At 44.7% G+C, this 25,907-nt stretch overlaps 2 protein-coding genes across 3 annotated transcripts in view; one reads left to right on the top strand and one right to left on the bottom strand.

Moving 5' to 3' along the window:
* Positions 1 to 7,912: 7,912 nt before the first annotated feature.
* On the bottom strand, positions 7,913 to 10,195 carry MOCS3 (molybdenum cofactor synthesis 3). Its single transcript, XM_514724.9, has one exon. It carries the CDS (start codon positions 10,157 to 10,159, stop codon positions 8,777 to 8,779), a length of 1,383 nt encoding a protein of 460 aa, XP_514724.2. The 5' UTR covers positions 10,160 to 10,195; the 3' UTR covers positions 7,913 to 8,776.
* A 59-nt stretch (positions 10,196 to 10,254) lies between these two features.
* DPM1 (dolichyl-phosphate mannosyltransferase subunit 1, catalytic) overlaps positions 10,255 to 25,907 on the top strand; it is a 29,054-nt gene continuing 13,401 nt past the window's right edge. For both annotated transcript variants that reach the window (XR_010154286.1, XM_001168296.8), the window contains exons 1-5: positions 10,255 to 10,639; positions 13,714 to 13,813; positions 22,754 to 22,787; positions 25,493 to 25,569; positions 25,654 to 25,679. Coding sequence is in view for 1 of the 2 variants with exons in the window: in XM_001168296.8 (XP_001168296.1) it covers positions 10,479 to 10,639; positions 13,714 to 13,813; positions 22,754 to 22,787; positions 25,493 to 25,569; positions 25,654 to 25,679 (398 nt within the window). In the remaining variant the exon portion in view is untranslated. The remainder of the gene's footprint in view (positions 10,640 to 13,713; positions 13,814 to 22,753; positions 22,788 to 25,492; positions 25,570 to 25,653; positions 25,680 to 25,907) is intronic.

Genomic DNA, 25,907 nt, shown 5'->3' with positions numbered 1-25,907 from the left:
ACCAACCTAATAGCTTTCTTACTCATAAAGGTGGAATTTTCATCATTGTCTTCCTAACTCAAGCATCTCTTTCTCACTTGGTTCTGAACCTCAGTATGAAAGAAAAGGATGCGAAGCATTGGCCCTCTAAAATCCCAACATCTGCTACCTCCTTTTCCTTTTTTTGGCTTGGCTAATTCGCTCACATTCTTCACGTCTCAGCTCAAAGGTCCTTTTCTCCAAGAGGCCTTCCCCAGACAAAGCAAGTCCCCTGGCAGTATGTATGCTTTCATAAAACCCTCAGAATTTCTTTTTTCTTTCTGGCCTACATTGAAACTGTCATTGATAAAAGCAGAATATCTCAACCTCGACACAATTGACGTTGGGGGTCCAGATGATTCTTTGCGATGGGGGCTGTCCTGGACATTGTAGGATGTTTATCAGCATCCCTGGCCTCTCCCTGCTGGATGCCAGTAGCACCTCCCCTCCCCCGGCAGTTGTGACAATCAAAATGTCTCCAGACATGGCGGAGTGCCCTACACTATATTATTGAGTTCAAGGCCAGCTGCATGAGTGCACGGCGTGTGCAGTCACAGGGCCGCATGCTCAGAGGGCCTTGTGCTTGGTTGAATGCTCCGCTGTCATCATGATATTCTTTTTGTTTGGTTGGTTTTGGTGCAAATTTAATTTTATTAAAGCAGCCTTGATGACAGCTTGATTTTAGGACTTCGACTTCCAGAACTGTAAGACAATAAAGGAGTGTTGTGGCATATCATTTTCAACTGTGTGACAATTTATTGGCTGGCAATGAAATTATTAGTAGTTTTTGAACAGGGAACCTACAAATTATGTTGCTAGTTCTCACTGTGTACCTCGTTTTTTAACGCTACTCTCCTCATTTCAAAGCAACGATGGGGGCTTTGGAGGAGCAAAGAATGTGTCTACCTTATTCACAGTGCTGTCTTCCCGGTGCTGGTGAAGAGAAGGTGCTCAAAAATATTTGAGGAAGGCAGGGAGTGATGGAGAAGCTCAATTTAGGCCCTGCAGCTACCCCTGGCTGAGAAACAGAAGGAAAGAATCACCTCGGTCCACTGGCATAAGCTGCTCTATTCATCAGCGAAGCCTTCCTTCCCGAGGCTGCAGGAACATTCTTCCAAACTCTTCAAGCGTGTCAAACGGCAAGTGTCCCCTGTGTGGTCTGTGGGTCTCTCCCTCGGCTCTCCATATGCCATGTCAGCTGGGCCAAGCAGAAATCCCCAGATGTAATAAGATAAGGCCGGGTGAAAGCCTTAACACTGAATTTCTGAGCTCGGCTCATTCAAGGCAGCCTTTCACTTTGCATTAATTCTGGCCAATTTAGCTTGTCCTCCCATCTGAAAATCAGTCTACCAGGATGCAATTCTCATAGCCAGGGGAGCTAAGGTCAGCTAGGCAAGTATCTCTAGCAGCAGGAAAATGCCATTTATAGTAAAGCCACTTAAAGTGGGGACCCAAATTTCAAACTAAATAATGAAGGGGAAAAAAATGTTTGATTGGGGCTGCATCTTGAAAACTGATAGTAAAATTTCTAAGAATAAGCTTATTTCCTTTCATGGCTTTCTTTTATAGGTTCACAGTTTGCAGGGCCTCCCGGGGGGGGGTGGGGTGGGGGATGGGAAAGAGCATGAGGGAGGCTCTGGGTTCCCCTACCATTATGTTTCTTGGTCTGGGAGGGAGATGGTGACAAGAGTGTGTTCAAGTTATGAAAATTAATCAAGCAGTACACTTAGAATTTGTGCATTTTTCTTTTTTAAAAATAGAGGCAGGGTCTCACTATGTTGCTCAGGCTGGTCTCGAACTCCGGGACTCAAGTGATCCCCTCATCTTGGCCTCCCAAAGTGCTGGGATTACAGGTGTGAGCCACCACACCCAGCCAGGATTTGTGCATTTTTCTATATATAATTTGTTCAATTAAAGATTTTTTATAATGGTTCCAAATTTCAGGAATCTCGAAATACTCGCTTAGTAGGATACTAAGCCCAGAAAATATAAAGTAATACTTTACTGTATACTTAAGTCTATGGAGTTGCTGTCTCCTATCTGTAGGAGTAGAAGACAATTACTTCTTGGCTTGGGTTGGTTTGCCCCTGGTAAGGAGGTTTCTCGTGGCACCAGGAAGGTTTCATGATTCTCCATAAAGAACAGATTTGGCATGTCTTGCTTGGTGCTTCTCTCATTGTGTGTCTAATGATTCCATGGACATAAAAGAATACTCTATATTGAAGGAGAAAGTATGTTTCTTACTTGCTGTCCTCAGTCCTCCCCCAGTGGCTCTCATCAGTATCCTCATCCCAGTAAATAACACAAACATCCACCCAGTCCATCCAGGTGCTCAAGCCCAACCCTGAGGCATCTTGACTTCCCCCTCTCCCTCCTCTGATCCTTCAAAGATGTCCACCTCCAAGTCACAGCGCCAATCTGTCTACTTCCCTCCTCTCCACCACCCATTCTAGTCCTAGTGTGGCCAGTTGAATAACAGCCCCCAAAGATGTCAAGCCTGAAACCCTGGAGCCTGTAAATATGTTACTTTCATGGTAAAAGGGACTTTGCAGGTGTAATTTAAGTTAGGAAGTCTGATCCTTTGAGCTGGAGCTGCAAGGTTAAAAAAAAAAAATCCTGTGATGGGGAGTGTAGCTTGGATTAGCCAGGTGGGCCCTATATAATCACAAGCCCTTAGAAGAGGCAGACAAGGCCGGATGCGGTGGCTCACGCCTATGATTCCAGCACTTTGGGAGCCTGAGGCGGATGGATCACCTGAGGTCAGGAGTTCGAGACCAGCCTGGCCAACATGGTGAAACCCTGTCTCTACTAAAAATACAAAAATTAGCCAGGCGTGGTGGCACATGCCTGTAGTCCCAGCTACTCCGGAGGCTGAGGCAGGAGAATCACTTGAACCCAGGAGGCGGAGGTTGCAGTGAGCCGAGATGGAGCCACTGTACTCCAGCCTGAGTGGCAGAGCGATACTCTGTCTCAAAAAAAAAAAAAAAAAAAAAAAAAAAAAGAATGACAGAGTTTGTGAGGGAGAGTTGGACTGAGGGCATCACGACGGAGTTAGGGGTTGAAATTGATATACCACTGGCTTCGATGATGGAGGAAGGGTCGACAGCCGATGAAGGCAGGCAGCCTCTAGAAGCTGGAAAAGGCCAGGAACGAATCGTCTCCCAGAGCCTCCAGAAAAAAAAGCAGCCCTGATCACACCTTGATTTTAGGACTTCTGACTTCCAGGATGGTAAGAGAATAAACCTGTGTCAAGCCACTTCGTTTGTGGTAACTTGTCACAGCAGCAATAGGAAACTGACATACTTAGGTGCCATCACTTTTCACCTGTGCCTAGCTGATCCCCTGCCTCTGTCCTTGCCCCATAATCTCCCTTTTTCACAGAGGGGCCGGAAGAATCTTGGTAATTTAGAAACAGGGTCCCTGCACACCAGCACATCCTCCTTTTTTTTTTTTTTGAGATGGAGTTTCAATCTTTTGCTCAGGCTGGAGTGAAGTGGTGCAATCTCGGCTCACTGCAACCTCTGCCCCCCGGGTTCAAGCGATTCTCCCGCCTCAGCCTCCTGAATAGCTGGGATTACAGGCATGCACCACTACTGCCCGGCTAATTTTTGTATTTTTAGTAGAGACGGAGTTTCGCCATGTTGGCCAGGCTGGTCTCAAACTCCTGACCTCAGGTGATCCACCCACCTTGGCCTCCCAAAGTGCTAGGATTACAGGCGTGAGCCACTGCTCCTGGCCACATCCTCCTTCTTAAAACCTCCCATGGGTTTCCATGATCCTTAGAATAAGATCCAGCCTCCTCACCATAGCCCACAATGCCTTGCGCCATCTGGCCCTGGCCTCCCTCTTCCCATTCATTGTGCTCTGGCCTTAGCTGGCTTCTATGTGTATCCCAACTCGAGATGCTCTTTCCAGCCTCAGAACCCTTGCACTTGCTGTTCCCCTTGCCTGAATGCTCTTCCCAGCTCACCTCGTGGCTCCTGCCATCTCCTTCAAGCTTCTTGGCTGAAATGGCCCCTTGCCAGGGGTCTTCTCTGGCTACCACCCCAGCCCCCAGCCATTATTGCTTCTTACAAATCACAATCTATGACTGTATAACTGGTTATCTGTCCTCTCTCTCTTCTACTAGGATGTAAGGTTGTATGGACAAGACGCCCAGTCTGTCTTGTTGGTGGTTGTGTCCCTCTGTGTCAGGCATCAGTACCTGACCATTTGTAATGAGCATTAAATATTTCTTAAATGAACCCGTTGTGTTTCCTTGGCATGACCTAAATGACTTCCCCATTGCATGTCCTCTACTTATAATAAGCACTTGGGTTCTAGTTCTGATAGAATAGAAGCAAATAAATGGGAAACTCGGGCCTTTGTGCAAGGTCAGGGTTGTCAAGCCTACAGACATGGGCAGACGTTTCTCTACAGAGCAATGCACATGAGGATAAAATACATAGCAGCTGTTGATTAATTAAATAGTCCTAAGCTGAGCTGCAGTGAGCCAAGATCATGCCAATGCACTCCAGCCTAGGAGAGAGAGACTCTGTACCCCCCCCCCCAAAAAAAGGCGGCAGCAGCAGAAAAAAACACCTAGATAATTCACAACTGTTGTTTTTTAAATCGTGAATAATTGAACTAAAGATTGGAAACCAGAGTCAGTGTCAATCCACAGTACTTCATAATAAACTATCCTATTTTTCACCCAAATTCTGGGCTTGGTTTTTGTTTGTTTGAGACAGAATTTCACTCGTTGCCCAGGCTGGAGTGCAATGGCACGATCTCAGCTCACTGCAACCTCTGCCTCCCAGGTTCAAGTGATTCTCCTGCCTCAGCCTCCCAAGTAGCTGGGATTACAGGCGCACACCACCACACTCGGCAAATTTTGTTTTAGTAGAGACAGGGTTTCTCCATGTTGGCCAGGCTGGTCTCAAACTCCTGACCTCAAGTGATCCACCCACCTCGGGACACTGCCTGTGTAATACACCAGTGTTACACAGAGGATTCCCCAAGATTTCACTCTGGAGTTCCACATCTAGAGAGAAGGAGGCATACCAAATGTCTCAGAGTACATTTCTATTGTATCTGGAATACACTTCCGTGATTGTCAGGACATAGATTGCTTTCTATGCCCTGACAGGGCATGAACACATATGAAGCAATGACAAAGTTTTGCTTAGAGTCAGTATAGCATGATACTTAGGGAATGGGCTCTTCAACCAGAGCATCTGGATTCAAATCCCAAATAACACAGTAAGTGCTCAAAATATTAGCTATTATTGTATTTAGAATAAAAACCAAACTACTATGGTCTACAAAGTTTATGATGTTCCCTGCTTCTCAAACCTCACCCTGTCCCACTCTCCCTAATTGTTTGCAACCCAACTTGCCTCTGCAGTTTCTTGAACGGAACATTCCAAGTTTATTTACCTTGAGGTCTTTACAGTTATTTTTCTCCCAGTATAGAATTTTCCTCAGATCTTCTGTAACTGGCTCTCTCTCACCTTTCAGGTTTTGGGTTTAATGTCATCTCTGAGGCCTTCCATAATTAAGCTATTCAAAACAGATCCCCTCCCCCACCCTAATATGTCACAGTTTCATTTCTTTTATGGCACTTATCAGTAATTTACTTATCACCATTTAAATATAAACTCCTCTACAACAGGAAACCTCTTGCTCATTTTTATTCCTGAACCTAGAAGAACTAGTACACTGAAGGCATTTGATATTTGTTATGAAAAGGAAACAACAAAAAAATCAAGTTCAGGCTGGGCATGGTGCCTCACACCCGTAATCCCAAGCACTTTGGGAGGCTGAGGCAGGAGGGATGCTTGAGCCCAGGAGTTTGAGATCAGCCTAGGCCACATATTCAGACCCCATTGCTACAAAAAATTTTTTAAATTAAAAAATGGCTAGGCATGGTGGCACACAACTGTAATTCAAGCTACTTGAGAGGCTGAGGTGGGAGGATCACTTGAACCCAGGAGGTTAAAGCCACAGCGAGCTGTGATCACAACACTACACTCCACCCTGGGCGACGAAGCAAGACTTCGTCTCAAAAAACAAATTATGTTCAAATCCTATCTCACCATAAAAACCTAGCTACAATCCCCAGAGAAAACCAAATTTCAAATACTAATATATGCCAGGTGCAGTGACTCATGCCTGTAATCCTAGCACTTTGGGAGGCTGAGGTGCACAGATCACCTGAGGTCAGGAGTTCAAGACCAGCCAGGCCAACATGGCGAAACCCCATCACTACTAAAAATAGAAAAATTAGCCAGATGTGGTGGCAGGTGCCTGTAATCCCAGCTACTCAGGAGGCTGAGGCATGAGAATCACTTGAACATGGGAGGTGGAGGTTGCAGTGAGCCGAGATTGTGCCACTGCACTCCATCCAGCCTGGGGGATAGAGCGAGACTCTGTCTCCAAAACAACAACAACAAAAAACAAATACTGAAATAGATCTGGGTTGTGTACCGGGTATCTGTTATATTCTTAACAGCCCATCTTTTGAAAAATATTTCACTATTTGGGAAAATCCCACATCATGAGTTCTGTCTTCCTATTGTAGATATCAAAATACAAATTCCCAGCCTCTCTTGCAGCTAAGATGTAGGCATGTAATTAGACTCTGCCTACCAGGCACCCTCATAAGGCTTGACTCAGAAAAGAATAATGTAGTGACTCTGTTTCTCGACACATGGACTGTGGCTGAAGTGTTGGGCTTTCTGGGAGAGTGGGGGGGGCACGTCAAGTGAAACTGGTGAGACTGTAGTGGCGTTTCCTCCGGTACTTGATAGGGCAGCACAACATAGACACTGCTCTCCTAAGGCCAGTTTTGTGCATGATTTCGGGCATCATTCCTAGAAGTACAGCCTTGAATCTGTCCCCAAAATTCTCAAAAGCACCTCCTATCACTTTAGTAAACCCTTTTAACACTTAGCTAGTCAGCTTCTCTTGCCTGTCCCCAGTGACAACCAGGTTTACAGGAACTACAACTGCCTATAACTTTAGGACTTCAGTCTTTAGAATATGAAATTGTTCCTGTGTCTCGCAATTTGTTTCCTGCTATGTATCAGAATCAGTTGTCCCTGGAAGAAGGAGATGAAAAACACAGGCCAGCCATCTTTGTTCTCCACTCCAGGTCACAGTCATTTACCTCCATAACTCGTTGGGAGGAACAGTCATAAGAGACCTGCTTCATCTTTATAACAGAAGGGTATACCATACTTTAAGTATACCTGTTCAAAGAATTAGTTACAATGTTTCACAGTTAAAAAGTGATGACTAATTTTGAATTTGTTAAATACCACCCTCTTATAATAAAACAAGATTCTATATCACAAATTGCAAACTGGTAAGTAAATCTGGTCTACAAAGGGTTTTTGCTGGCTTATGATACATTTAAGCTTTAAAAAAAATGGTTAACAGAGATACAAAGATTTTATAGTTATATCTGTGATTTCTGCCATTCTTAAAAAAACAACAGCAGCAATTGATGATTATAAGCCTGCACGCAGCAAGCAGGAAGTCACAGGCCCCCTTTTGACAAGCCATTAGTTCATCTGGCCACTGATAGGCACTCACAAATCAAATTTTTACTTATAATGTTGTTGTATATATTGGAAGTTGGTGAGACTACCTACTATTTTATGAAAATGTTAAGTAAACAAACATAAAAACATTTTACATTAGTATAAAATGCTGGAATAAAAAAACATTAAATCAAAAGAGAAAAGGCAAATTAAAGGGGGAGAGGCAAAGGGTTGGGACTTTGACTTGAAAATTCCAAAGCAAGTCAAACCATAGTATGCAATTTAAACGATGTGATATGTGTGCAACATAAGGTGGACCCTGAAGTTAACTTTAAGAAAACAGTAGGAATTTATAAGAGACACTGACAGACTACAAACGTGGTTTCCTTTATTTTGGTAAACTTTAAAGATCTCGGGAGGGTGTGGTGGCTCACGCCTGTAATCCCAGCACTTTGGGAAGTCGAGGCAGGCGGATCACGAGGTCAGGAGTTCGAGACCAGCCTGACAAACATGGTGAAACCCCCTCTGTACTAAAAATACAAAAATTAGCCGGGCGTGGTGGCGTGCGCCTGTAATCCCAGCTACTCAGGAGGCTGAGGCAGGAGAATCGCTTGAACCTGGGAGGCGGAGGTTGCAGTGAGCTGAGATCGCACCACTACACTCCAGCCTGGGCAACAGAGTGAGATTCCATCTCAAAAAAAAAAAAAAAAAATCTCATTTTGATACTAATTCAAAAGGCCAAATAGAATGACCCTCTTTCTGAATAATTAAAACAATTTACATTTTAAACATGTATTTCTGTAGGATGTATTCTATCATCTGAAATATTAATAAGATCCAAGAATTTCCTAACTGAACAGTAAACAGATCCTAAGTATATAATCTGTGAAAATGATTTAGAAAGCATTTTGACTGGGGGAGGTGGAAAATAAGGACATGTAAATGATCTGCAGTTTAAAATACAAAATCCTGTCACGTTACATCTCACATGTCCAAGACATCCTCCGTGTGCTGAGAAAAAAAATGATGGTTCTCAGAAACGGTATAATCCATTAATAAGTCATTCATCCAATACATAACAATTTTTAAAACTCCTTATAAAAAGGAGTCCACGTATTCACAGATACTGTAGAATCCCCAGCTCCTATGTATATTACCGAAAAATGCAAACAAGTGTATCTTTGAGGTATTATGGCAATCCACATCTTTCTCATCAGACTATACCAGTCACCTCAGTACTGTGGAAATGTTCCATCGATTTTGGCAGCCCAGGCCATGAGGCCCCCCACAACATCCCGAACTGTTAAAGGGTCTAACTCTTGAGCTGCTGATAAGGACTGGAGGATCTTCACGGCTTTCTGTGAGTCATTTCCCAGTTTGCAAATCACATAAATGGGGACAGCAGCCCCTTCTTGTGTGCCCTGCTTCTCTTCCCAGATTGCTTCTTTTAAGAGTTTCAGGCTCTCCGCATCCCTGCGTTCCAAATGTTTCAGAGGGATGTGTAGGGCATGAGGCAAACGACAAATGTCCACCTCCACCTGAGGCCTGACGTCCAGCAACAGGTGGAATGCCCCAGAATCCAGAAGTCGCTTATAGTCGGTGACAGAAACACGCTCCTCTGGGCTCAGTAGTTGCAGGGAGCGGCATTTATCAGTGGCTGAGGAGCCACAGAAGGCTTCATAGTCCAGCAGATCAGTCACAGTGGGCCGTTCCCCGCAAGCTGCACAGTCGAGCCTGCGGCTCCGCAGCCGAATAGAGCGGAAATGCCCTCTCAGGGCATCAAAGAGCAACAAGCTGCCACTGTAAGAGGGGCCCAGACCCGCCGCGATTTTCAGCACTTCCAAGGCCTGCAGGCAGCCTAGGACCCCGGTAACGACACCGAGCACCCCGCCGTCCGCGCAGTTGGTCACTGTCTCCGCTGGGGGTGGTTGGGGGAATATGCAGCGATAGCAAGGCCCACCGTCATAATGGTAGACTGTGATTTGGCCCTCGAAGCGCAAGGCACTGGCAGACACGAGGGGCCGACCCGCCAGCACACATGCGTCATTAACCAGGTAGCGAGTGGGCACGTTGTCCGAGCAGTCAGCCACCACATCATATCGGCGGACCAGGTCTAGGGCAGTGGCTGGCGTAAGGGCCTGAGTGTACGGCACGCATTCCACTGCCGAATTGAGGCGGCGCAGCGAGGCGGCGGCCGAAAAGGCCTTGGCCTGGCCAGCCAGTGCCTCGCCATGCAGCACTTGGCGGGCCAGGTTGCTCATCTCTACCACGTCATAGTCCACAAGGCCAAGGCGGCCCACGCCGGCCGCTGCCAAGTACTGCGCTAGTGGACAGCCGAGCCCACCGCAGCCCACGATTAGCACGCACGCGGTCCCCAGGCGCAGCTGTCCGTGCACGCCCAGCTCGGGCAGCACTAGCTGCCGGCTATAGCGCAGAATCTCATCTCGGGACAGAGCGGCCTTCGGCGGCAGCGGCGACACCGGAACCAGCCGTTCTGGCTGCGGTGCCTGCTCAGCCAAAAGAGCCGACGCCAGCTTCTGCTTCAGCGAATTCAATTCCTCCTCACGTTGGGCAACTTCAGCTTGTAAGGCGAGTATCTCCTCCCGGGAAGCCATGGCGACCTCTTCCGGAAGTTGTCGTGAAAGGCATTTCCGCTTCCGGCTTCTGTCTCCTAGCGACTGGGATAAACTAAAAAATTTTATGGTGCTTGGGAAAAGGTGATGAATAGATATTTACTTCCTGAAGAAACCTTCAGATTAAACTTCAAAGACGTATAAATCCAGAATATTTCTAATTGAACCACGCAATGGCCCTAGAAGAACTAGCGATCAATCACACAGATCATCCCCCGCTTCCGAATTTGGTACGGTCCGACCCGTCCTTTTCCGCGCCACATTACGTAATTCCGCTTCCGGCATCTGGCTCAGTTCCGCCATGGCCTCCTTGGAAGTCAGTCGTAGTCCTCGCCGGTCTCGGCGGGAGCTGGAAGTGCGCAGTCCACGACAGAACAAATATTCGGTGCTTTTACCTACCTACAACGAGCGCGAGAACCTGCCGCTCATCGTGTGGCTGCTGGTGAAAAGCTTCTGCGAGAGGTAGCGCACCAGGTCTCCCTCCCCGAAGAATGAGATGGGCTGGCTTCCCCGGCCCGGGTGTCGGCAGCTGGCTGCGCGAAGCGGCCCTGTCCAGCCTTCTTTGCCTCACACAGGAAGGCCCGGGGAGAGGGCCACCCTGCGAGGGAAGCAGAGGCGGATGCTTGTTGGGTTTTCTTCGTGTCCTGGGTTCTCATTCCTGCCCTTGGGTTTTGTGAGACTCTCATTTATCTTTATTATGTAGTACTCCCGTCCCCCGCCTTTCCGTAGAAAGGTTGGCCACTCTTTTACTTGGAAGCGAGGCTGAAAGCGTGATCCCACTCCTCCCTCTAGGCGGTCAGGATCTGCGGCAAGAGCCGGGAGTCCAAGCGAGAGCTCTCACTCTCCGCTCCGGTGCCGAGTGCTTACATAAGCATGAGGTTTGGTGTGTGTGGGTTAGGGAGCTATTGCTGGGCACGATAACCTTTCTGGAAAGGAGAAAGCAGAAGAGCATCTTCGCTGATCACTGGTGGATGTTTGGTGTGATTGTTAGAACCGGGATGGGGGGTGGGTGGAGTTCGAATTTGGAAGTGTTAATGCAGTGTTTTTAAAAACTGCAAAAAATCCTGGAGTCAGTACGAAGTAACTTGTTTTACGATTGCACAAATGGGATCATGCTGTGAAATCTTTGAAGACTTTTTCTCATATTAACATGTACAAACATAGCAAATTACTTTGGAAGTTAGGTAACATTCCATATGGCTGTGTTATTTATTTAATCAGGTCATGGCAATGAACTGGATTATTTCCAGCGCCTTTTGGTTGTTTCTGTTTTTTGGCTTTTGCTTTGTCGATGAGAACAAGGACTTTGTTCACACCATATTTTCCAGCTAAATTTAGAAAAGTGCTTGACACATAGCGGTGCTCCTTTATTGCATCAGTGTTGGCAGCAGACACGTTCATACTTTTACTTGTGTACTAGGGATAAATTCTTCGAGGTAGGATTGCTGGGTCGACAGAAATGTGCTTAAAATGGACAGTTACTGCCAAATTGCTCTAAAGAAAAAAGAGGTTGTACAAGTTTGGACTCTCCATTCTTCAGAGTGCCTGTTTTCCTATCAACCAGCCCGCCTGAGCATTAGACTTGACATTGTTGGAAGTACTCATTTGTGAAAACCATTGCTGTTTTGATTGTATTTCCTTGAATAACTGCCTTCATATGCCTTGCCCCTCAGAGTTTTAAAATTTTTATTTTTCCTGTTTAATCTTTTAATTTTGATTTCTATAAGCTCTAAATTAAAGAAATTAACTATCATACAACCGATCTCGTTCAGGGCTTCTATTCTAATTTTGCAATTTTTTTTTTTTTGCTGTTTTAATTTTTTTATGTAGTACAATTTATGTTTCCTTTTAATGGTTTGTGAATCAATCTTTTAAGATCAAAATGAAGTTTGATAAAGGAAACAAAACTTGTCAGATGCAATCAAATTACTTGAAGTCAGCCCAGCTTGGTACCTTTGAGCTGCCTCACCCTCAGGTGGTGTAGCTGCTTTGAAGTGGTAGGGGACAGTAATTTGCTTTTAACGACCCCATTTTGTTTATGGAATTTCTCTTTCAGCACGTCTATTAAAATCACCTTACATATTTTGGCATGTAAAGGCACCAGTGCCCAAATTGAAGGCACAGTGGGAAGCCAAAGTCATTGTTCTGCTCTTGGAGAATAGATAACACAGGGGTTTGCTTTCTTGTCTTCAAAGTTTGCTGGGGCTGACTTGTTAAAGCCTTTAACAGTGGAATATGTTTTCTGGTTGATTTTCTTGTATTTGTTTCTTTTTTCTTTTTCTTTTTTTTTCTTTCGGAGACGGAGTCTTGCTCTGTTGCCCAGGCTGGAGTGCAGTGGCGCCATCTTGGCTCACTGCAGGCTCCGCCTCCCGGGTTCTTTTTAGTAGAGACGGTGTTTCACTGTGTTAGCCAGGATGGTGTCGATATCCTGACCTCGTGATCCGCCTGCCTCGGCCTCCCAAAGCGCTGGGATTACAGGTGTGAGCCACCGCGCCCAGCCTCTTATATTTGTTTCTTAAAGCAGGACCAAGAGAAGACGGAATGTTATGTCGTAGGTATTATTTATCCACCAAGTATTGTGTTGGTTTGTTTTTAGACTAGAAACTACCACCTGAGATTAATGGGAAGTAACAGATGTTAATTCTGAAGCACAGTGGAATCTTTTGTAATGCTACTCTGCTTTTGTTTTTTTAATTTGATAATGTGAGGTAATAGGCACAACTATTTGAAATTGTGGTTTAAGATAGTGTCACCATTCTAAAATCGGTTTTTTTAAAGACGAAATTAAATCAGATTTATACTTGATTATTCTATTTGGATCAGATTAACAAGAATAATCACTGAGTTACTCAGTTTGGTTTGAGTTACCATGTAAAGTGCTTTTGAAATATTTTATGTAACTAAGATTTGCTATTAAGGTTCAGAATATTATTTCCAAATAGGTAATAAAATTTCATATGGCTGGGCACGGAGGCTCATGCCTGTAATCCCAGCATTTTGGGAGGCTGAGGCGGGCAGATCACGAGGTCAGGAGATTGAGACCAGGCTGGCTAACACGGTGAAACCCCGTCTCTACTAAAAATACAAAAAATTAGCCGGGCGTGGTGGTGGGCGCCTGTAGTCCCAGCTACTCCAGAGGCTGAGGCAGGAGAATTGCTTGAGGCCAGGAGGCAGAGGTAAGCCGAGACTGCGCCACTGCATTCCAGCCTGGCAACAGAGCGAGACTCCATCTCAAAACAAAAAAAATTCATATGATACATAGGTCATTACGTGATTTTCTTTTGAACTAAAAAGTATGTTCTCTGTGTAGGAATTCTTTAATATCTCAGGACATTAGCATGTTTCAGCAACATACTGGGTTTGGAGGTAAAGTACTAAATGTTTGACATTTATTTCATTTGATAATTGAAGTTTTCCTCAACGATTAATATAGCAATACATCTCCATTTATACTTTTAAGGAATTAGTAATTTTTAAATTACTTTTAAATTTGAGAACACTGTCATCAGTCATTAATACAAATTTAATTTTTTTAGTGGAATCAACTATGAAATTATAATCATAGATGATGGAAGCCCAGATGGAACAAGGGATGTTGCTGAACAGTTGGAGAAGATCTATGGGTCAGACAGAATTGTAAGTTGTAAGAACATTTTTCTGTGATATGAATTGTGATTATGTAGGGGAAAGATGAGACATGAACAATGCTTAAATTCAATCTATTTGTTTAGAAACTGAAAAGATAAAGAGCAACTTACACATTTGGGATTTAAATGCATTTTTGTTGTCCGTAAAATTTTACATATCTTTGGTATGGTGGGTCAGTGGTCATTTTACAGCAAAGAGTGAGCCTTTGGATGAACTCTGTTTATAACTAATTCTGCAGATAAATTTTCTTGAAGGGCAAAAATTAAAGCATGATACTGAATTGACAAGGAATATTATATAATTGGGTTATAATTGGTAGTGTGTGTGTGTCTTAATCTTTCTTGCTCCCTTTCGGTAAGTATTCTCATGCTTTCATTAGAGAATACTGCCTGAAATTAAGAGCGTGTAGGTAGAAAAAGTTACTGTTTTCTTGTGAAACATTAATGACTTCTTAGAGTACTTGGCATTTTTAGTCTATAGAATAGTCCTGTGAAAGTAGATTGACTGTATTAGTCCTAAACTTTAGATTCACCCACTGTACCTTGAAACTTGTTATTCTAATATAGAAGTTACTTAGGCAAATATAGAGTTTATTTTATAATGGCTTCATGAATTTTATTTTTGGTTACCGGTTTGTATCTACAAATGTTTATGTATACTCGAGCTCTTTTATAATTTATATTCACAAATTATTGCAGACCACAGTTTTTCAGTCTTGGCACTATTGACGTGTGGACAGATTCATTCTTTACTGTGGGGGTTGTCGTGTTTATTGTAGGATGTTCAGCACCGCATCTGGACTCTTCTCACTAGATGCCACTAGAAACCCCCCTCCCCACTTGGCAACTGCAAATGTTTGGATATTGTGAGATATTTCCTTAGGGGAAAAATTACCCTTTGCCTCCAGTAGAGAACCATTGGCATAGAGAAAGAAGTCCCTTTGAGAACCTTTATTGTTATTTACAGTTCAAGAAATGGTAAATTAATCATTTAAAAAAAAGTCACTCAGTCTAAATATTCTTAATAAATCTCAGTAATAGAAATACTTTCTTTTTTTTTTTTTGTAGCCAAGAGCTTTTATTTTTTTATTATTATTATTATTATTTTTTTAATTTATTTTTTTATTGATAATTCTTGGGTGTTTCTCACAGAGGGGGATTTGGCAGGGTCATGGGGCAATAGTGGAGGGAAGGTCAGCAGATAAACAAGTGAACAAAGGTCTCTGGTTTTCCTAGGCAGAGGACCCTGCGGCCTTCCACAGTGTTTGTGTCCCTGGTTACCTGAGATTAGGGAGTGGTGATGGCTCTTAACGAGCATGCTGCCTTCAAGCATCTGTTTAACAAAGCACATCTTGCACCACCCTTAATCCATTTAACCCTGAGTGGACACAGCACATGTTTCAGAGAGCACAGGGTTGGGGGTAAGGTCACAGATCAACAGGATCCCAAGGCAGAAGAATTTTTCTTAGTACAAAACAAAATGAAAAGTCTCCCATGTCTACTTCTACACAGACACGGCAACCATCCGATTTCTCAATCTTTTCCCCACCTTTCCCGCCTTTCTATTCCACAAAGCCGCCGTTGTCATCCTGGCCCGTTCTCAGTGAGCTGTTGGGCACACCTCCCAGACGGGGTGGTGGCCGGGCAGAGGTGCTCCTCACTTCCCAGTAGGGGCGGCCGGGCAGAGGCGCCCCTCACCTCCCGGACGGGGCAGCTGGCCGGGCAGGGGGCTGACCCCCCCCACCTCCCTCCCGGACGGGGCGGCTGGCCGGGCGGGGGGCTGACCCCCCCACCTCCCTCCTGGACGGGGCGGCTGGCCGGGCGGGGGGCTGACCCCCCCACCTCCCTCCCGGACGGGGCGGCTGGCTGGGCAGAGGGGCTCCTCACTTCCCAGTAGGGGCGGCCGGGCAGAGGCGCCCCTCACCTCCCGGACGGAGCGGCTGGCCGGGCGGGGGGGCTGACCCCCCCACCTCCCTCCCGGACGGGGCAGCTGGCCAGGCGGGGGGCTGACCCCCCCACCTCCCTCCCGGACGGGGCGGCTGGCTGGGCAGAGGGGCTCCTCACTTCCCAGTAGGGGCGGCCGGGCAGAGGCGCCCCTCACCTCCCAGACGGGGCGGCTGGCCGGGCGGGGGGGCTGACCCCCTCACCTCCCTCCCGGACGGGGCGGCTGGCCAGGCGGGGGGCTGACCCCCCCACCTCCCTCCCGGACGGGGCGGCTGGCTGGGCAGAGGGGCTCCTCACTTCCCAGTAGGGGCGGCCGGGCAGAGGCGCCCCTCACCTCCCAGACGGGTCAGCTGGCCGGGCGGGGGGCTGACCCCCCCACCTCCCTCCTGGACGGGGCAGCTGGCCGGGCGGGGGGGCTGACCCCCCCCACCTCCCTCCCGGACGGGGCGGCTGGCCGGGTGGTGACCCCCCCACCTCCCTCCCGGACGGGGCGGCTGGCCGGGCAGAGGGGCTCCTCACTTCCCAGTAGGGGCGGCCGGGCAGAGGCGCCCCTCACCTCCCGGACGGGTCGGCTGGCCGGGTGGGGGGCTGACCCCCCCACCTCCCTCCCGGACGGGTCGGCTGGCCGGGCGGGGGGCTGACCCCCCCACCTCCCTCCCGGACGGGGTTCCCGGCTGCCGGGCGGAGACGCTCCTCACTTCCCAGATGGGGTGGCTGCCGGGCAGAGAGGCTCCTCACTTCTCAGACGGGGCGGCTGCTGGGCAGAGGGGCTCCTCACTTCTCAGACGGGGCGGCCGGGCAGAGACGCTCCTCACCTCCCAGACGGGGTCGCGGCCGGGCAGAGGCGCTCCTCACATCCCAGATGGGGCGGCGGGGCAGAGGCGCTCCCCACATCTCAGACAATGTGCGGCTGGGCAGAGACGCTCCTTACTTCCTAGATGTGATGGCGGCTGGGAAGAGGCGCTCCTCACTTCCTAGATGGGATGGCAGCCGGGCGGAGACGCTCCTCACTTTCCAGACTGGGCAGCCAGGCAGAGGAGCTCCTCACATCCCAGACGATGGGCGGCCAGGCAGAGACACTCCTCACTTCCCGGATGGGGTGGCGGCCGGGCAGAGGCTGCAATCTCGGCACTTTGGGAGGCCAAGGCAGGCGGCTGGGAGGTGGAGGTTGTAGCGAGCCGAGATCACGCCACTGCACTCCAGCCTGGGCACCATTGAGCACTGAGTGAACGAGACTCTGTCTGCAATCCCGGCACCTCGGGAGGCCGAGGCTGGCGGATCACTCGCGGTTAGGGGCTGGAGACTGGCCCGGCCAACACAGCGAAACCCCATCTCCACCAAAACCAGTCAGGCGTGGCGGCGCGTGCCTGCAATCGCAGGCACTTGGCAGGCTGAGGCAGGAGAATCAGGCAGGGAGGTTGCAGTGAGCCGAGATGGCAGCAGTACAGTCCAGCTTCGGCTCCGCATGAGAGGGAGACCGTGGAAAGAGAGGGAGACCGTGGGGAGAGGGGGAGGGGGAGGGGGAATACTTTCGACTTAGAGGTGAGTGTCAGTTGTATGAGGTCTTGGTGGCAAGAGTTTAAAGGAACTGTGTTACTACATGGTAAATGTAGTTCTAGGAATTCTTTCAGTCTGTCTCACAGATGAGTAACTCAGGTCTGTCACACCTCAAGTCTTCTCTGAAAACCTTCTAATGGATGGGAATACAGAAAGAGGTAAAAAGTTGACAAATTTTCAGGCTTCTAGCAGAGACTTTCAGTAATGCTAGGTTTGAATTTTTGGCCAGTAGTTCCCCGTTTTCTTTTAGAAGCCCAGGGTGAAGGCCACTGATTCACAACACTCTTGAGTTATGTGCTGCCATTTAATCTCGGACCATCAACCAGACAACATTTTGAATACTTTTGTCATAAAACCTCAGCCTTAGGATGTGATTGATTGATTTTAGGGAATGGTTACTAAACTGACCTTTCAAATTTTGGAACAACATTGTCTTCAAAGACATTTTTCTTATCAACCCAATAAAATTCAAAATGAGAAAGTTGCATTCACTGTTATGATTTCCCTCTACTACCAGATAAAATTCCTTATTCATTCATTATTTTATGACATTTAAATAAGTTAAACTAGAAAATGACTTTTAAAAACAAACAGTATTAATCCATGCTAGGGATGACACTTGCTTTTAGTGACAGATGTATGTTTCGTTGAGAAAATGAAGGATTTTGAAACCATGTTAGAATACCTCAGATAAAGTATTCACCACAGATGCTTTGTCAGCCTTTCAGACTGGCTGAAATGAATCTTTCAGAAAAGAAGCCAAAGAAGATATTTTTTAAAATTCTGTAGGTGACACAACTGAAGCAAGAGGTTAGGTCATTTTTAATGACCTAACTAGGTAGGACCATAGAGAAATTGGGGGCACTTACTCTGAACTATTCACAGTGCTTACAAGGCAGAGATCTGAAATTGTGAAGGACTTCAACTGCTCTGTGTTGAATGCTTTTATTATGTTTGGTTTATGTAGTTTGTTTCATCTCCCAACTTGAGATCAGATAAAGTCATTTATATTTTGTCATATTTTCTTCCAGCTTTATTGAGGTATAATTGACAAAGTTATATATATTTAAAGTATGAATACCACATTTGGGGAATGAACCTGTCCATCACCTCACGTAGTTACCCTTGGGGGCAAGTTGACAGTGATGAGGACAGTTAAGATCTGCTCTCTGTGAATTTCAACTATATAATATGATACTATTAACTATAGTCACCGTGCTGTGTAGTAGATTCTTAGAACTTTGTTTTACATTTTGTCATTATTTTATAGTTTAGTATTTTAAAAACTTACTCTGATAATAAAATGTAACACGTTTATTCTTAAAACATCAAATGTAAGATAAAAAGGTTTGACTACTTGAAAATATTAAACTTCTGTCCATTCCTAAATACCAAAATATTTCTAACAAGATCAGTACCCCAACCAACCAGATAATTCATAAGACCAAAACTAGAAATGGCCAGTAAACAAGAAAAAAATACTGAGCCTCACTGATAAGTGAAGATTTACAAAACAGGAAGAGAGTACATATTAGCCTTATTAGCTGAAGATTTATTTTTATTTTCTCCTATCTTTTTAACCCAGTGTTTCTGAGAGTATTATAGAACAAGTCCACTCAAATACTGTTGATCCTAGTATAAATTGATACTGTTTTTCTGAAGTATCATCTGGCAGTAATCTCATGACCCTCAAAAATCCTTAATGCCTTTGTAATAAGTATAAAGCAGTTTATAAAACTGTATATGTAGTATAGTCTCAATTCTGTTTTTAAGTAACTTTTTTCAAGATTGTCTGTGATAAGTTTTACAAAGGTTCTTGTCAAACAAATTATAGTTTCCCATAAAAGTATTTTATAAGCAGCTGTGGCAAACATGCTTCAAAAAGTATATGCCTGTCATTCTTGCAAGCACTTTATGTGAATCCACTTGCTTGTTCCTCATGAAAGCCAAGTGAGAGGGGGCTTTGTCACGCCTCTTTATATTCTCAAGATCACATGGCAAATGAGTAGTGGCCAGGATTCAAACCCAGGCATTGTGGTTCCAGGGTTCATCTTCCTGTCTGTAATGCTATCCTGCCTCACATAGAAAGGGGCCATCAGATTGATATGAAGAAGCAAAAAAGGATCAGGGGAGGGTGGAGAGGTGGAATTAAGAGTCTGAAAGTAAAGCATACCAAATAGAAATAGTTTGGATTTCCTACATAAGAAATAAACAAGCACATCCTTGTAAAATATAAATGTTACCAGTAAAACCGAAGTTGCCTTTGATGAACATTTTATTTATTTATTTATTTATTTTTTTGAGATTGGAGTCTCGCTCTGTCGCCCAGGCTGGAGTGCAATGGCAAGATCTCAGCTCACTGCACACTCTGCCTCCTGGGTTCAAGCAGTTCTCCTGCCCCAGCCTCCCGAGTAGCTGGGATTACAGACCTGCACCACCATGCTGGCTAATTTTAGTATTTTTAGTAGAGACTGGGCTTCACCGTGTTGGTCAGGCTCTTCTTGAACTCCTAACCTCAGGTGATCTGCCCACCTCAGCCCCGCAAAGTGCTGGGATTACAGGCGTGAGCCACCACGCCTGACCTGATGAACATTTTCTATAGGCATCCCATTCCCTTGCACAGGGGAGACCCAGGTCAACAGTTTGGTGCGTTTTTTTGTGCATATATGTGTGTATGTGCATTTGCAGAACTAGGTAGTGTGGTGGTCTTGTTTTTTAAAACATAACTGCCATCTTCCTGTATCATCATTACTTCTAATTCTGTCTTGGCGATCTTTTGTCACCAGCTCACCTCATTTCTGTTAATGGCTCCATAATACTCTAATATTTTCTATAAACCTTTGAAGATTCTGAAAATTATAAGTATCATAGTCTCCTTGTCCATGGTTTTGCTTTCCGTGATTTGTTACCTGCAGTCTGAAAAGAGGTAAGTACAGTACAAGATTTTTTGAGTTAGACCAAGTTCACATAACTTTTATTACAATATATTGTTGTAATTGTTTTATTTTATTATTGGGTATTGTTAATCTCTTACTGTGCTTAATTTATAAATTAAACTGTGATAGGTGTGTATGTATAAGAAAAAGTATATATAAGGTTTGGTACTATTGGAGATTTCAGGCATCTCCTGGGGATCTTAGAAAGTATCACTTGGGGTTAAGGGGGTGTGCAACTGTAACAAAGTTATCTTTGTTTGTTTGTTTGTTTGTTTGTTTTTTGAGACGGAGTCTCACTGTGTCACTGAGGCTGGAGTGCTGTGGTGTGATCTCAGCTCATGCAACCTCTACTTCCCGGGTTCAAGCGATTCTTCTACCTCAGCCTCCTGAGTAGCTGGGATTACAGGCATGTGCCACTACACCTGGCTAACTTTTGTATTTTTAGTAGAGATGAGGTCTCACCACGTTGGCCAAGCTGGTCTCTTAACTCCTGACCTCAAATGATTCACCTGCCTCAGCCTCCCAAAGTGCTGGGATTACAGGTGTGAGCCACTGCATCTGGCCAAAGTTATCTTTTTTTAAAAGAAAGGTTTTCCAGCTAAAACAGAGTTGTAGAAAATCTCAGATGAGCTTTTAAAAATTTGCTTTTTCAGGGCAGATACCAGATGGGGATCAGTATTTTGTCAGAAATTATTCACAAAATCAAATAAAATTTAGCTGTGATCTGATATATCCTGCTCGATTTTGTTCAGTGACTTGCAATTATCATAGATGCTTATTTGAATGTCTTTCCTTCCTGTAAGCTCTTACCAGACAGCAGTGTATTTTATCCATCTTTATGCAAGATGTACTTTGCTATAGATACAAATTGTGACTTAAAAATTTTTAAATGTGGGGATAGTGGAGTAAAAGTGTAGAGGATTTCTTTTTAGCAGTTAGAGTTAGATTGTTATCAGCTTAAAATAGCCTGTTATCACTATAAGATGGGTTTTGTAAGTCTCATGGTAATCATAAAGGAAAAGCCTAAAGTAGATTCACAAAAGATAAAAAGTAAGGAATCAAAGCATAATAGTACAGAAGATAATCATAAAGGAAAGGAGAAAGAGAAAGAAGCAAAAGATCTATAAAACAACTAGTAGCAATTAACAAAATGGCAGTAGGAAGTTCTTACATTACATGTCGGTAATTACCTTGGATATAAAGGGATTAAATTCTCCAAAGACCTGGAGTGACTGAATGGATTTTTTTAAAAACAGCCAACTATATGCTTCCCACAAAAGACTTGACTTGTAAGGATACACATAGACTCAAAGTGAAGGGATGGAAAAAGACATTCCATGCAAATAGAAACCTCCAGCAGATTGCATATAGTGAAAAAAAAAATTCATCTGCTTTAATTGAAAATGCTTTGTTGAGAGATTTGCAGTCAGAGGCAACCTGCTTATATACTGGCAAGTGTAGAAGGGGACAAGATAGACAAGACATGCTCACTAATGAGTCTCCCTGAACCCCATACCTCAGAAACGTAGGGCACAGTGAGAACTTTGGCATTTGACTTTTTAAGTGTCCAGCCAAAAGGAAAAACTAAACAAGTAAAAGTCGGGCTCCAACTATTAAGCAAAAAGATTTAGGAGGACTAAGTGATTGACCAATAGTAAGAAAAGAGAAAGAATTTAATTAGGAATATGACATGTCCTTGGACCAGTAGAGGAGATGAGGTCATCCAAGCATAAGGTCAAGATAAGTTAATAGAGGAAGAGTGATATTAGTATTTAAAACCCAAAGGGAATCGAGAGAACAAACATCAGATTTCCCAAGAAGGTGCAAAATAATGAAGTAAGTCCTACATTTTTCTAGGAAGGAATCAATAGGTTTAAAAGGAAAATCAAATACAGATGTAAAGACATATTATTTAAATTAGAGTGAGTGACACCAGAAAAAAAAGTTTAAAATTTTGATTGTAGGGTCGGGGTTAAAGAATGTTGCTTTGCTGGACGGGCGCGGTGACTCATGCCTGTAATCCCAGTGCTTTGGAAGGCCGAGGCGGGTGGATCACGAGGTCAGGAGATCGAGACCATCCTGGCTAACACGGTGGAACCCTGTCTCTACTAAAAATACGAAAATTAGCCGGGCATGGTGGTGCATGCCTGTAATCCCAGCCACTCTGGAGGCTGAGGCAGGAGAATCACTTGAACCCAGGAGGCGGAGGTTGCAGTGAGCTGAGATCACGCCACTGTACTCCAGCCTAGGCAACAGAGCGAGACTGCATCTCAAAAAAAAAAAAAAAATGTTAGCTAAGTTAAACTATTTGGTTTGTTACCAAATGCTTTTTTTTTTCTTTTGGCAAAAAAATATTAAGGATACTTTGCTTTAAGTTCTAACAAGTGCAACTATATTTCTATTAAAGTGAGTATGCACTTTTGAATAAAATAAAATTTAACATGATAAGATTTCTGTTTCTTTGTGTAAAATGCTATTTCTTATTCCTACAGCTTCTAAGACCACGAGAGAAAAAGTTGGGACTAGGTAAGTCGTGTAATCTCTAACCCCTCACACCTGCTGCTTGCTTGGTGACATGATCCAGTGTGTATTTTCCCAGTTTGGAATAGGGCCAAAATACAGTAACTTCCTATGATGGTTTTTAATGATCTTAATGACATTTAAATGGTATAACTTGGGTCGCCTGTATAAGTCAAGACCCACTCAGGAAAACAGAACCACTGTAAGTCTTTCAGTGTAGGGAATTTAATACTGAGTCTCTGGTTACACCCCTGAAGGAGTTCCTGAGAAACCAAATGGAGCAGTGAGGCTACTAAGATTAGTAACAGCTGGAGGTCACTACCACCCCTAGGGACGGAGCAACAGCAGGAAGAGATGTTAGAGCCCAAGAACCTGGGCTGCCCAGAGGGAGCTAGAATGATGGGGCAGGGGCTGCCTGGCAGGAGCTAGAACTGTGGGAAATTCCCAGTCAGAGGTAGGAGGGAGAGTAACAGAGGGAGGACCACTTAGACTTTTCCCTTTTCCCCTCCCTGCAGTCTTCCACCTGTACCTCCCAAAGCTGTTTGGCAGCCAGTTGACAAGAGAATCTGGAATATGTAGTTCACCCAATATAGCACAGAGTAGGGAAGGGCCAGAGAATGGGTCTGAGGGCAAATATCTTGGACCAGCATGCTGCAAACCTTGGAACATCCTTTAAGTTACAAGTTTAAAAAGTTACTCTTCATTTAAGGCTGGGCACAGTGGCTCACAAATGTAATCTTAGCACTTTGGGAGGCCGAGGTGGGCAGATCACGAGGTCAAGAGATCGAGACCATCCTGGCCAACATGGTAAAACCCCATCCCTACTAAAAATACAAAAATTAGCTGGGCGTCGTGACGCGCATCTATAATCCCAGCTACTCGGGAGGCTGAGGCAGGAGAATCGCTTGAACTCAGGAGGCAGAGGTTGCAGTGAGCCGAGATCACACCACTGCACTCCAGCCTAGTGACAAAAACAGTTATTCTTTATTTTTAAAAAAGGAAGCTTTTCCAGCTTTTAAACATACAGCATTATTGAAAAGCTCATATGAGCTCAGTAATTCTGAGAGGAAACTCTGCCTTTATTTGTGCTAAAACTTAACATGAAGAAAGCACAATGCTTAACTGGAGTCTGCTATCTTGAAGACCATCAATTCCCAAGCATCAAATGTTCTCAGTATCTGAACCCAGAAGATTCTTTGGGATTCAAAAAAATCTGGAAACTGCCATGAAACCAAAAAGTGTAAATATTCACTCCTTTATCTTTCTGAGACAGTCTTACTCTGATCCCCAGGCTGGAGTGCAGTGGCACAATCTCGGCTCACTGCAACCTCTGCCTGCTAGGTTTGAGCCATTCTTGTGCCTCAGCCTCCCGAGTAGCTGGGATTACAGGCGTGTACCACCATGCCTGGCTAATTTTTGTTTGTTTGAGACGGAGTTTCGCTCTTGTTGCCCAGGCTGGGGTGCAATGACGCGATCTCGGCTCACCGCAATCTCTGCCTCCCGGGTTCAAGCGATTCTCCTGCCTCAGCCTCCCAGGTAGCTGGGATTGTAGGCATGCACCACCATGCCCAGCTAATTTTGTATTTTTGGTAGAGAAGGGGTTTCTCCATGTTGGTCAGGCTGGTCTTGAATTCCCGACCTCAGATGATCCGCCTGCCTCGGCCTCCCAAAGTGCTGGGATTACAAGTGTGAGCCACTGCGCCTGGCCAATTTTTTGTATTTTTAGTAGAGATGAGGTTTTGCCATGTTGGTTAGGCTAGTCTCAAACTCCCTGACCTCCAGTGATCCACCCGTCTCAGCCTCCCAAAGTGCTGGGATTACAGGCATGAGCCACCACACCCAGCCGATATTCACTTCTTAACAAAATAAGTTAGAAGAGTTCAGCCTTGCTCATAAGACACTTGTGAGGGGTCTGGACTAGAGAATGCAAGAATCCCCAGGTCCTGCTCCTGACAAGTTACCCTAGCCTGCCAAGTCCCTGTGGGACTTTGAGGCATGGAGCTGGCTGAGTAATTGTCACCTAGGCCTTTGGCCCCAAATACCAGAGCAAGGGTCTAGCGTACCAGGTTTACAGTGTAAAAGACAAGAAAAAGGGAATTGAAATGTTTTGGATGGAGAATCAATAGGACTTAATTACAGTTTAGAAGTTATGGTTAAAGGCAGGAAATCAAGAATCATCTCTAGACCTGTGGATGGAGCAGTTGGATAGTTGGTGCCTTTCCTGGAGAGGTGGCCTGTAAGAGAGAGGTAGAGAATTGGAAGATGATTTTGCAATGTTATCTTTGAGATTTCTGAAATACCCAAGTGGAGATATTAAGTAGGAAGCTGATTTGTAAATGTGGAGCTCATCAGTGTCTTAGGGGGATGCCAAGGAAACACCAGATGGGTTTTTAAAGCATGAGAATGTGATAATTGTGCTACATAATCTCAGACTTTTGAACTTATAAACTATTTCTTTGCTAAACTGAAATAGAGGTATGATCTATTGTATTAAATTGACATCTGAATGGGGGTGTGTGGCCAGCTATCTTCTTGATTATATATGTAATATACATGAACTTATGTACTTAAGGTGAAAAATACCAATTTATTAATCTGACTTTTAGAGAACTAATGTGTGCTCTTCAGGTGCTAAACAATTTCCTTGATGTTCAAATGTATATGTAAAGATTTCTGTTGATTTTCTTGAATGGATATACTTTCATTTTTAGGAACTGCATATATTCATGGAATGAAACATGCCACAGGAAACTACATCATTATTATGGATGCTGATCTCTCACACCATGTAAGTGGTATGTTTCTTTATTAGCTATTTATGGTAGTCTTAGCCTATTTTACTGACTTACTGTTTATTCTTTTCAAATTTCAGCCAAAATTTATTCCTGAATTTATTAGGTAGGTACTATTTCTAATATTTGAAAGAAATATGACTGGAAACATTTATCTTACTGGTTTTGGGCTTATTTTCATTTTTTATTAATCAAAAATACACATACTATTTTTTCTATCAAAAATATAAACAAAGTTTGGGAAGTCAGGGTAGGAGGGTTGCTTGAAGTCAGCAGTTTGAGACCAGCCTGGGCAACAGAACAAGTACTTGTCTCTACAAAAAAAATAACAAAA

Source organism: Pan troglodytes, chromosome 21 (genome assembly GCF_028858775.2).
Source record: "Pan troglodytes isolate AG18354 chromosome 21, NHGRI_mPanTro3-v2.0_pri, whole genome shotgun sequence".
Lineage (NCBI taxonomy): Eukaryota > Metazoa > Chordata > Mammalia > Primates > Hominidae > Pan > Pan troglodytes.
Note: the sequence above shows the minus strand (reverse complement) of the source record. Positions and strands in the feature narration are given on the sequence as shown.